The sequence below is a fragment of the Melopsittacus undulatus genome, chromosome 4, assembly GCF_012275295.1.
Source record: "Melopsittacus undulatus isolate bMelUnd1 chromosome 4, bMelUnd1.mat.Z, whole genome shotgun sequence".
In the NCBI taxonomy this organism is placed as follows: domain Eukaryota; kingdom Metazoa; phylum Chordata; class Aves; order Psittaciformes; family Psittaculidae; genus Melopsittacus; species Melopsittacus undulatus.
Window position 1 is genome coordinate 57,393,374 of NC_047530.1, and position 12,742 is coordinate 57,406,115.

The 12,742-nt window shown below is 40.8% G+C and overlaps 1 protein-coding gene and 1 long non-coding RNA gene across 3 annotated transcripts in view; one reads left to right on the plus strand and one right to left on the minus strand.

The window, feature by feature from the left end:
* The window catches only part of UEVLD (UEV and lactate/malate dehyrogenase domains), an 18,674-nt gene extending 11,778 nt beyond the window's left edge, over nt 1-6,896 (minus strand). Inside the window, exons 1-6 of one of the 2 annotated variants that reach the window (XM_034061391.1) lie at nt 6,835-6,896; nt 4,766-4,850; nt 4,064-4,126; nt 3,167-3,330; nt 1,995-2,130; nt 437-561 (exon numbers count right to left, since the gene is read on the minus strand). In XM_034061391.1, coding sequence (XP_033917282.1) covers nt 437-561; nt 1,995-2,130; nt 3,167-3,330; nt 4,064-4,126; nt 4,766-4,850; nt 6,835-6,876 — 615 coding nt within the window. In that variant the 5' untranslated portion in view covers nt 6,877-6,896. Of the gene's footprint in view, nt 1-436; nt 562-1,994; nt 2,131-3,166; nt 3,331-4,063; nt 4,127-4,765; nt 4,851-6,434; nt 6,454-6,834 lie in introns of those variants that run through there. The other variant, XM_034061390.1, reaches the window with a different exon arrangement.
* Nucleotides 6,450-10,883, plus strand: LOC115947203 (uncharacterized). Its single transcript, XR_004081152.1, has 2 exons — nt 6,450-6,682; nt 9,238-10,883. It is a non-coding gene; the product is annotated as an uncharacterized lncRNA (long non-coding RNA).
* The last annotated feature ends 1,859 nt before the right edge of the window (nt 10,884-12,742 follow it).

A 12,742-nucleotide genomic window follows, 5' to 3' on the forward strand; every position in this document is an offset into this window, starting at 1 on the left:
GCAAAAAAACTTATTATGAAACAAACAAAAACCTCACAAAACCATCTCTGGGAAGTTCTAAATGTTGGTGTTACTGATGTCTCTGAGCATACAGCCACAATGAAGTGCAGACCATCTAGAGACTACCCTTTTCCAGGGGACTAGAAGATCCTGATAGTAAGAGGCTACTACTTTGGCAAGAATCCTTTAAGTAAGGATTTTCAAAATATGTGAATTCAATATTCAATCTTTTGTATTTCAAAGGTGACTGAGAAAACGGGGCAGAAACTAACACTTCTGTGTGTCCACAAGTTAACTGATGAGGCAAATGAGAGAAGCAGTCACATGCCTTAGGAGTTATTGAAACTGCTGAGTTATTTCTATGAGTCTGACACTAAGAACTAAACTGAAACCTGTCTCTTAATTAGGGTTGTTGCTATTTATAATAATTATGTACCTTTGCTGCAACTGCTAGCACACACGCAATGCCAAGTTCTCCAGCTCCAACAATAGTAATTTTGTTAATACATCCTTCATTTTTGTCTCCACCAATTTTAGTCTTTGATTTCAAGTCAGTCTCTCCTACAATTAAAAGAAAACCACAGACTTTAGTACTGGTCCACACTGTATCAATACAAGCATTGCTGCTTCTTAAAAGATCATAGTTGTGCCAGAGTTAAACCAAATTACATACACTTTTTCAAAACAGTGGTCAAGTGTGACCACAGAAAATTAATCACAACTTGCAGGGTGTAAAACGAAAATATTCCTCTCTGGATAAGAATGTTTTTTTCACCAAGTAGAAAATATGAGCATAACAACAGCAAGAAGCTAGGCACTAAGACCATACAAACAATACTCCCTTTGCTACTGTCACAGTCATAACATCTGTAAAAGATTTCATATTTTGAAAAGATATGTGTCATGGTTTAAGCCCAGCTGTAAATCAGAACCATGCAGTCTCTCACTCCCCATCCCTCTGGGAGCAGTGGGGGGGGGTAAGGGGGAATGAGAGAGAGACTGGAATTTGATGGAAAATGGAATTTGATTAAAATACAATGATCCGAGGTTCTTTAGCCAATGCTACTGGTAACACAACAATTCTGAGTATAAGGCAGACAGATCTGTAACAGAAACATTGATTGCCTAGGAATGTGAATTGTGTGGACATGCACGTGTGCTCACAAGCATGTGTGTGTATACAATTATCAGAGGAAACAGCAGAAAAGGGTTAAAAGGGAAGGTTTGCTCTAGGTGCCACAGATCACCATCATGATTTCACTAAAAGAAGGAAGAAGAAAACACTGAACTAAAGAAAAAGTGTTAGGATGAACAACAGGACTGGACCCATAAAATACCCACATAAAGAAAACATGAGAACTGTGAAAATCAGGAATTTTGCCCAAGACTTACAATGGGTGAGATAAAGTAATGAGGCAAAAATGCCAAATGGCATCCACTCCTGAAGGTTATAAAAGTTAAGTCCAAAATCAGCTTGTCACCACTGAACAAGAAGAACCCAAGAGACATGATATGGACTCAACAGCCAGCACTCCTTGTCCTCAATGTTGCACACCAGTGACTGTGGTCAGGCGGATCTCAGGGCTTATGGCTGTGGATGTGAGAGTATGAGTGAATGAGATCTGAGAGAATGAATGATTGTGATTTGGTAAAATCAACTTGTTTATAATAAAATCACATTTCTCTTACACAAGATCTCATATTGAGTTTTGCTGCAGTAATTTCCAGCAAATGAGTAGTACCAAGTCTACAGAATTTTTCAGTAGGCTTCAATGCAAAACAAGCTGCTTACTCAAAGGAAGAGAATCTGAGCTCTCTGAACAGAAATAGGCACTTTTGATTATACAAAGAAAATAGGAAACACTATGGACATGCAAACACTAAAACCTCAGATATTAAAATTGCATAGGCATCTTTGTGATATAAAGTAATAACAATAAAAAAGTGTACACTGTGTAAGAACATTACTAACAAATACATGAAAACATCCACACCTTCAGTAATCTTTGCAATGTAGGAGAGAAGTTCCGATTGCCTGGCTGCATCAGAAGATGACAGTGAATACAAAGGGAGCTCTTCCTCAAATTTTGCAATCATTTCCCTGATTAATCCAATGACAGTTGATTTAGGCTGAAATACAGCAATACAGAAGACAAAACAGTTGAGTAGCTATTCCATGTAGTGGTATCAGCTGTAACCAGCAGTAGTTCATAAAGATCCTAGCTATACAAAATTTATTCAAATTATAAATCTTGACACCCTTAACACATAAACACTTAAGGGAAAAAAAAGCACTAGCTTACAAGAAGGTAATTTCCAAACAGGAGTATAGATTGAAAGGAATTTAACAAAAAGGAATTATAAAATTTAAATTATTAGTGCAACTAGTTTTTGAAAACAGCCACAAACATGGAAGCCTTTGATATAGCCACATCCAATATTATAAATGGGACAAATCATAGCTCAAGGCAGGGTAGTTCAGTCTTCTCGGACAAGCTTAGCTGTCTGAAGCTTTGGCAATTCAATCCTCTTTTGGGCAAATCACACAGTAGAAATCAGTAAAAGCTCTCATTTTATAACAATAATGTGAAACATATCCCATCCATTTCAGAAAACTAGCATTCATTGAATAATTTTTACTGGCCTGGCCTGGCAGTCACATTTATGTAAATTATTTAATACAGAGCATAAGATCATTTGGGAGTGGCATTGGCTTTTGAATCTCTATGCTAACATTTCAGAGTGCTGCTGAGACATACGCAAAAGACAGAAACTTCCACTGAACTTTCTTGAGGGACATTCAACTGATGTAATTACTTACTTAGTTACTTACTATTCACAGAAAAAAGTTACTTACTATTCACAGAAACAGAGGCTTACATTGCTTTATAATAAAGTCAGTCCTCTTTTCCTTAGCTTAAAATAATTTTCCTTACAATCTCTTTAAACTTCTTTACAATTGCTTTAGACTGTCTGAAAGCTGTAATTTCAAGAGACATAACATTCTGCTTCTCTTTGCAGAATCATTACATAATTAAGATTATCCAAAAAATACAGAACACAAAAAGCCCTGAACCCTATGTACTCTTCCCCATTGATCTCCATAAGATACTGTGCATTATTCCCAAATACTTCCCCCTCCCCTGTCAGCCACTCCACCTCTTACATGGCTCCAGTTTTGCAGGTAGGGCAAATAAATCCTGCCATGCGCATCAACATGCTTTCCTACTGAAATTCCCATGTTCACAGTTGGCTTCAAGAAGCAAATGGGAGGAGCAAAGGGATGAGAATCCATAATCCACAGACGAATAGGTATGTTATAGGAATTACCTGTTCAACACAAAATAAAAGCCATTACTAGCTTCTGTATTGAGAAGAGACACTAAAAATCAGGCATGTGTGCATGTGATTCACACTTTGTAATAACAAAATGAAAAAGCCTGATGGATCTCTTTCCAGATTCACACTGGAAAGTGTTTGTTACTCTGGCTAGTTAATAGGAACAGACTTGTCTGGATTAACTTAAAGGGCTACCATTGTGTGTTTCTTAATATAAGGCTTCATAGTTGTTTTGCTTTCCAGAGTATTATATCAGACTATTCTATCTATCTAACATGTCTCCTTTTCTGGGCAAAGAAATTTCTTACAGCTACCCATTTTGTAGGACTCAACAGCTGATGCAAAGAGGCATCTACCAATAACTTTATCTCAGACTTCAAAAGTTTTAAATTAAAAAATAAAGAATTACCTACTAGCTATTTTTGGATGCTGCCTGTATGAGCATAGGGTTTATAGTTCATGCAGTCTTCATCAGAACCAAAGAGTTTGACTAAACAGTCTCAAATTACATTATTTTTTTAATAGTTAGTTGACTCATCTAATTAATAACACCTTATTTCAGCATCTGTGTGTGCATGAGGGCACTTGCAGTAGAACTGGCTTCTGCCAATTCATGCAAAATTCTTTACAGCCATTTTTAATGAAGCTGCACAGTGTCTTGTTAAGAAGCAGTACCCAACATACTTTAGGTTCATAACTTGCAAAGAGATTGTATTTATCTTACCATATTTCACTGGAACAGTACCACTAAAATTCAGAAGGTCCTTCTGTGATCCATCCTTGAAGGCTAAAAGTAAAAATGCTATTTTAAAAAATAGCAATAATAAATCCTTTTGAATCTGGCAAAGCAATCCACTACACAGAACAAATTTTTCTTCAGAAATCAAATCCACTGCTGAAAGAGCCAAGGCTTAAATGTTACAAGGTCCCCCCCTTCCCCTTTGATATCATTCCTTAAAAGAATCTTGATGAAAATTGCATTGGTACAACTAAGCACATCATCACTTTGATGTCTGAACATCCTTGTCCTGGGTAATTCTGGTGACTTTCACTCAGGCTGAGGGATTCTGGAAGTTATGCCTGATAAGCTAAAGACATCAAAATGCTTTCAGTACAATCATGAGATAAGGGAAAAATGCTGTTACATAGAAAGAATTTGAAACAGTATCAATCTTCTATAATTATTGACAAGTTAAAATAAAATTAAATTTAGTGAATGAGTTGCTTCCTTTTTTTTATTTGTATGCATTCTTGGAAGAACTTTCAAAAAGAGTCACATTGTGTAAGAAATTTTACTGCAAGTCAAAATAAAGACTGGAACACAATGAAAGGTATTAACACTATTTAGATTCTGTTATACACAGCCTAAATTTATGGCAACTAAGAATCCCCAGAATTAGTTCAAAGTAACTCTATCACTTCTTACTGTATGTGTTCATGGAGAACGTGAAGTTTGGGTAGGTCTTATTAACATTCTTCAGTTCTTCTATGGTCAGGTCTCTGAACTTGTACTGGGAAGGGAGAGAAAAACAATGATGAACTTCTAAAGCTTCTTTCATTACCAGAGATATGGAAAAAGAACCAAGAGAAGGTAGAAACACAAGAAGGGGAAGGTAACAATTACTTGGAGATTATAAATAGTTTTGGTGTGAAATAAATTTGAAAAAAAAATATATATATAAAAAGAAATAGGTTTAAAGGTATCACAAGTCTGCTGGTGCTACAATAGAGCTCAAATTCTGAGTATCACTCCTTATATAGTATTTCTTCCCCTTTACAGCTGTATGATCAGAAGCCTAATAAATACCGTCTCCTCTGAACTCAATAATTAAAAACAATATAAAAAGTATAAACCTCTTAGAAAAAAAGAAGTCACCTTATTACTGACACAGTTATTAGTTTCATAAGGTCGATTTCCACAAACATATGAAGTGTAAGTCATTAGCCTTCAGGATTATTTCCCCATGTTTAAACTGTCCTTGAGAGCTGAGCAAATTCCAACAAAATAACACATCCCTCTTTCCTGCCTGCAGAAAACCTGCCTACAGATTAACTGAAGTACCAGTACTTGAAATGTGATCTTGAAAGTAATTATGAGCACTCATGAATCACTGCTGCTTTATTTAGCCTGTCCCCAGCCAGTCCAATACCTGCACTTCCAAGAGATTTTGCATCCTCCCACACCTGAAAGGTATGAAAGAATATTTCCTAGGTTAGGACATCTGCTTCTCGTTTAAGGAAGTCTGGAGCTGCCCTGGAGACCTTGGCCTAAGCAACCACAACTTCAGCCTGAGAGTGGCTTAAAGATCTGCCCACTGCACTGCAATGCTTGTCACAAAGTAGCAGCTACCATCTTTAATCTCCTGGGTAAGGCACCCCACCAGAAGCAGCAGCAATATTACAGCTACATGATTATTTTCTGCCTCTTGGAAGAAAACACAAAGCTGCTGAAAAGAAGTACCTTTTAGTTAGCTTCTCCCTGTTCAGTCTTACAGGGTACTGCAAAGTCAAGCAGTAAAAAGAAATAACCAAAAGTGCCTAAGTTAGGAATGTCTATACAATTTAAGCCTAATACATTTAGGTCGATACAGCTGGTTGTGAAATCGAAGCCATCTTTCCCCCAGCTGACCCCCTTCTTATTTGTAATGCAAAATGAGATATTCCTATTAAATATTTAGTTCTTTTCTAAGGATCAGAGGACTTCTGATAAAATAAATAATAAGTAAACTAATAACTTCCTATAGAGTGAAGTTTCAGTCGCATGCCGCACATCACACGTTACTGTGTCCTGAACCATAGGAATAAAATTATACACAGTAGAGCTTTAAACAGCTGCAGTAAATGAATGTAAATCACAGAACCAATGAATGGTTTGGGTTGGAAGGGGTCTGAAAGCTCATCAATTCCAACTCCCTGCCATGGCCAGGGTCACCTTCCAGACCTGGTTGCTCCAAGCCCTGCCTTGAGCACTGCCAGGGATGGGGCAGCCACAGCTTCTTTGGGCACCCTGTGCCAGCGCCTCAGCACCCTCACAGGGAGGAGCTTCTTCCTAAAATGTAACCTAAATACATCTTCCTTCAATGTTAAGTCATTACCCCATGAGCCCTTGTAAAAAGTTCCTCTCCAGATTTCTTGTAGGCCCCCTTTAGGGGGAGCACCGGCAGCTGCTCCAAGGTCTCCCGGAGCCTTCCCTCCTCCTGACTGAACAGCTTCATCTCGTCCTGTCCCCTGAGCAGGACTGAAGCCTTCTACATGCGCTGCTCACGAACCTAAAGCCGCCACAGCTGCTGCTGACCCCCCTCCGCTCTGCCCGGCCCTCCCAGCACCACATTGTCTGCTCGCGGTAAGCGTCACTGTCTCCGAGCACAGCATCTCCCCCAGCCGCACCGCACACCCCGGCCCCTCCTGCTTCAGGCCAGCCGCCATCTTCCGCACCCCCCCTCCTCAGCGGCTGCCGGGGCTCGCGCGCCCCCGTCCCCGCCCGGGCACGCGCACCTTGCCCAGCTGCTTCCGCAGCGCCTCCTCCGAGAACGCCATGGCGGCCGCGGGGGCGCGCGCCTGCCTCCCAGCAGCCCTTGCGCGGGGGCGTCCGCACCCTCCCCAATGGCGGCTGCGCCGGCGGCCGGGGCTCTCCCCGGCCTGCTCCAGGGGAGCAGCGGTGAAGAGACATGGGAAGTCCTTTGTTAGGAGCTCGCACACGTTCTTCAAGGCTAACAAATAGATAAGCAAATATAAACCCGGAATTAACTTATTTCCCTGCATTAATCTACCTCATTTTTTAAGCCCTTCTTTAAACCTAACACAGTACAAATTGCTTTCTGGCCAGGGGGCCGTGCAAGTCTGATGACCAATTCAGTGGCAAATACAATGGGTTCAGCTGTGTAAATGAAGATAAATGCCAGTCCTACCCCACAGCCTACTGGAAAACTGACAGAACAGAACAGACTGAGACCTTAGGATCAGGGTTGTCAGAGTTGCAGTCAGCGGATCAATGTTGATCTGCTTGAGCAGGTCCAGAGGAAGGCCATGAAGGACTTGGGAGGACTGGAGCACCTCCCCTCTGCCACAATAAGTTACTGTTGTTCAGCAGACTTACAACGATTTGCACAAGATCCTCTGTGAGGATCTTTCTGTCCCTTTGAGCTTTCCCAATGAATCAGCATCAGTTTATTTTTACATATTGCTTACGCTCTTACGTGATGCTCTTAGTACCGGAGGCTGATGTATCATGTGGAGCAGATACTTTAGTTTCCAGTTGCCCACATTCGATGCAACTAAGTTTCAGGAAAGACATACTAAAAGCCAACTTAGCTTAAAGAAGAAACACTGACCTCGCCTTTTCCGTCTATAGGATGCTAGGACTAATACCTACCGGTCTTTCTTTCACTTGAAAATCCTGGCTGAGTGAATTCACAACAGTGCCTTGTATTCAGGGCTGTGAAAGCTCATTCAGAAGCAGAAACCGTAGCCTGGCATTTTGAAGGACAGTGTCCGCTGGCTGCAGGAGCACTGGGAGTGCTGGAAATAGCCAGGTGACACTCAGCTCCTAGCAAATGACAGCTAGGGCTTTGTGAACTCCAGGACAAGGGGGAAAGGGTTATGGGGCCTCTTGAATGAGTGAGACATGGGGTAAGATGCCAGACTTCCCATGGACTGAATAGGAAATATAGCGAAGAACACCCTTCCTCTTTCCTGGTAGTCTCACTTTGCTTGGTCCTATCATTCCTAGACCTTTTTTGTGAAGGAGCTGTCAAGCTCCAGGAGAGTGTTTGCAGGGCAGGATACATGAAACACCAGCAGCACCATGGCCCTACTCTGCACTGTATGTGGGGCCAGCAGCATCCTAGGTCCTGTGTCCCTAACTCCACCAGCCCAGGGGAACCCTTAACCTGAAGAAGGGAGTGAGAAAGTTTGTCTCAGGGACTGTCAGCAGTATAACCTCACACACTGTGTTCTCTGGGGTGGTGGTCACTGTGGTAGAGACCATCTGTAAACAGGAAAGTATTCTGAGCGACCTCAGTTTTGTGGTAGGAGGAACAGGAAATCAAAGCTTTACTTGGACCCCAAGAACTCTCGTCTGAGACACAAGCAATGACAGCAACCTCCACCATGCCTCCTACAGACTCTGCAGTGTCATGAAATTTCAAGGGCTAAAGTGTAGTGAACCCTGTAACGGCTTGTTACAGAATGATCTACACAAACACCTATCTAAACCCTTTTAAGAGACAATTTTTACATCATTTTTGTTTCACAGAGATCCTAGCACGGACTAAAGTTTGAGAACACATAACTTCTTTAAAAATTTTTAATCTCAAGCATTTAGAATTTTAATTTTTCCCCATTTTACAGTAAAAACAACTAGGAAAGTCTAATAGCTACTTATTAGCTTATTGGTAGGTTAGGTGCTTGGGAACACTTAAAAATCTCTATGTGCATGCATAACCAAAATAATCATAAAAACCAGAGCAGTAACAACATACCCTTGGTAGTTTTACACCACTATCATCTCAAGAATGAGAGTGGTAATACCATTTCTGTGCAAGGCTGAGAGGTCACCCTTACCTAAGCCCACACCCAAACTACAGATTCACATTTCTTAGTACTCATTGTTCAAACTCTTCTGTACCTGTGCCCTCTGGCTCAAAATCTTCTCTGAATGTCATTTGCCATGAATAATTCCGTATTAAATTAACAGATTTTAATGCCAACTAATCTCCAGAGAATTAAATATCTTGCTATCAGGCTAACATTCTGCCCACAGAGCAGCCTTCCTATGCTATGTACCACCCTGTACTGGTCCTCTAGTAGTTCCTCTCCCCCAGTCACTTGATCTCTAGCTTTTGTTACTGAAGTTATCTTTAACATTTCTGAAGCTGTCTCTCTCATTCCCTCCCCCAGCACCTCCCAGGCATTAACCAAGGAGGAAACCAGCAGTACAATTTTCATTTCTGAAGATATTTTCTGCCAGTTGTTTACTTCATCTGTGTATGTTTACTCACTTCAGTCAGCCAAAGCAGGACAAGGTAAGCCAGAAGCACTCAGGATAGTGCTGAAGTTGAACATGGCCAGACAGTGGGATACCAATAGCTCTATGAGCAGTGAGGATGTTCTGTTAAGTACAGTCTTAAAGATAAACACACCTTGCCTTACACCATCTATGCCAAGCAAGGCAGTAACGAGATGTCCTTTACTGGACGTACTAAATTTTAATCTGTGACAAAAGATTCCTTCTTTTATTCCATTTGTTTGTCTATTGGCCAGAGTTCTGACTAACATATCTTTGATTCAATGTGAATTCTGAGTTTGTATAATTTCTAGTGGTAAAAATATGATGTTGTGAATCCTGATCTAGGATCCTGATGACTATGCCAGTTTCTTGCAGAATGAGTGGTTTAGCTCACTTAAAGAATCACTGGTAAATGGACCAGCAAAGGTGGTTTTAATATGAATTTGTAAAAGTGAGACTTAAGAGAGTCAAATTAGGATCAATTTAGAATGATTTATGAGGCCAAAGAAACAAAAGTGTAAGGGAGACCCTTCTGTTGAGTCATGAGTTTCCAAGTAGACCTCCCTGCTTTCTGAACTCATGGAACTTAGGTCTAATCTTAGTCTCCACCTTGGATAACAGTTTATGTCTAAAGGAACTGACTATATGGATTTAATCAGCATTAATTGAGCATGCTGTCAGCAGCTTACTGAGGACCTGTTGCAAGTAAGGGGGTCTCTGCCTTGTGTAGGAAAGATACTCCAGTCTCAGTAAGAAATCTGCAACCTTGAGCTCAAAGAGAGATCACTACGATACAGCCAAACTGCCTAGCACAGGGAGAGTTCCAAGAAGTCTGCCATTGTGGAACAATGGCTGATGGAGCATGGGCATGCGAATTGGGAAGGGCTGAATAATCCCTGACTTTGACTTTTATGAAGGCTTGCACAACCCAGGCTTGGAACTGAGTGAATGACAGTGAACTGTTGTGGACTGGCTGCAAAGCAGTGGGCATATTGTGCCCAATCCCGATGTTTTAGCATTAGAAGATGGTATTTATGGAGAGTGCAGCCACAATCCTAAGTCAGCAAGTGCCTACATGAAGCTTCACATGAATCGAGGATGAAGACAGCTGTGAGTAAAGAAGCAAAAGCAGCAGTGCAAGCAAGATAAGAAGAAACTGGGATGTGTTAACACACAATAGTGAACTGTTAGCAAGTTTTGGAGACTAGACTCTCATAGGCTTAATGTAACAAGATTGTATCTTAGCTGCTGTGTGCTATACTGTACATGTATCCACTATTACAGTGAGCTATTGATTATGCATCCACTCTTAATACAGCCAGTTATTGTGTATGGATCCAAGTATAATACACTGAGCTATTGTAAGCAGACGCAGAGACTAACATGGAAATTCTAGCTTAGCCAATAGCTATATATAGATAGGCAGGTGGACAAACTAATGTAACCAATGAAAGAGTATTTAGTAGCGCATGGGCTATCAGTAACTGTATAAATATAGGCGATGGCGATCAATAAAGTGAACAAGATGTGTAACTCATATCGAGTCATTCTCCTAATTCTGGTTGTTCTCTCCAACATGTCATGCCATGGGATAAAGTGGTTGGCTTGTAGTCGGATTGTGTACAATGGGAAAGGTATGCATGAGACTCTCTGTAGCCACAGCTTTTTTTCCTTGATAAATGAGTCTTAGAAAAACTAACCACTATTCTTGTGTTAATCGCATGATCAGTGTTTCAAGCTTGTACACATCACAATGATGCTCACTGGGTCACTCTGCCCCGTTGTGGGTTTCTTAGAGGAGTTCTTGGCCCAGCTATGGTTCAAGCCTTTACCTCCATTGAAGCCTGCACCAAACTACTGCTGGTTTGTTTAAGGGGGTTGAGAGTCCATCCATTTACACAGGATCAATTATGTATTATCAAACACTCTCTGCTCTAGAAAAGCTTTCAAATGCTTATCAGCACTTTTAACACAAGCTGGTAAAGCCAGTTCAACTGGTAATGCTGCGTTCTTCCAACTGAGGTCATAGCATTTTGCATATGTTCTTAGCAAACAAGCTAGAGAAATTTCTCCAGGTGGGCATTTGTCAAGCAATACATTCACCTCATTTTATTATAACTCTGTTCTGCATAAAAGCTCACCCTATGTATTGAAAAATACAGCATTATGCCAGGAGTAGTTTTCTTTGAGACATGGTAGAAAAGATGGCTTAATTATACAGAAAATAGGCTGCAGTTTCTCAGGTGCTAAGGGAGAAGGCAAAATAAAATGACCGTCTCATGGAACATGGAGCAAGTTCTACAGCATGGCTTTTGAGTTTTATTCAGTTCCATACAAAACAGCATCATTTTTACTGTCTTAAGCTTCCATACTCCATATACTAGTCTCATTCGTCTGCTTACTGTGGGCACCCTGCATCTGTAGGTAGGTGAGCTTAGAGCAAAGCCAAGGGAAAAAGGTCTTAAATAACCTGAAACTATGGTTTAGGAAGCATTTCAAAGAATTGTTTCCAGTGGAGAAAAATAACACAATATTATAATTTCTCCAAATTAAGTAGTGAGTAATGGAATGAAAATTACAAGTTGAACATACAAATATTAAACGCAATGGGCAAAATTTGCACTTCTGAAATATGCTTGAGTGATTGTCACAGGCTGAAGTTTGAGGAATAAATGAAGACTAACTGCAACACAAATGGCAGGAGCCAGTTTCCTCACAAAACCCAAACTGGCTTCAGGTTTGGAAATATCACAAAAGCATTATTATGTCAGTGTTTGCCTTTGTTCTGAACAACCACTAAGTCACCTGCATGTGTGAACTATACCGTGACCATTTTATACATCATAACTATCAATTCAAAAGCACCATCCAGTCAAGGCTGGATATAAACCAGCAGTTTTGATGTACATCAGACCTCATTGCCAACTGCAGACAGCAGCAAATACTCTGCCACAAAACAGAGATGCTGAAACCTGCAGGAAAAATTAACTCGCACCACTCACAAACAAGCCTCCCCTTAGCCCTGGGCCAGACCACAGACTAAACACTGCCATCACCACATTCTCTTTGCATGCACAGCTAGCAAACAGAAGCCAGGTTAATAAAGGCTTTGCTGGTTCACTCATTTTGGCTGGGGAAGAGGGTTGTTAACAGCAGCACATCACTCTGCATGAGCTCTGAAGAGTTACCTTACATGACCGGGCTGCCTGCCCACCCATCATTTATGGTCACATTTGACACCACTGTAGAGGTCTCAAAAATGGACTTCTTGCACGTTCCTTAGAAATCAAGACCCAGGTAAAATGGATTGTGTCACATTAGTGCCCATCCTGTGCAAAACCAATGATAAGCAGAGTACTTTATCAATTGCAGAGCAGCAGGCCAACTGACAGATGC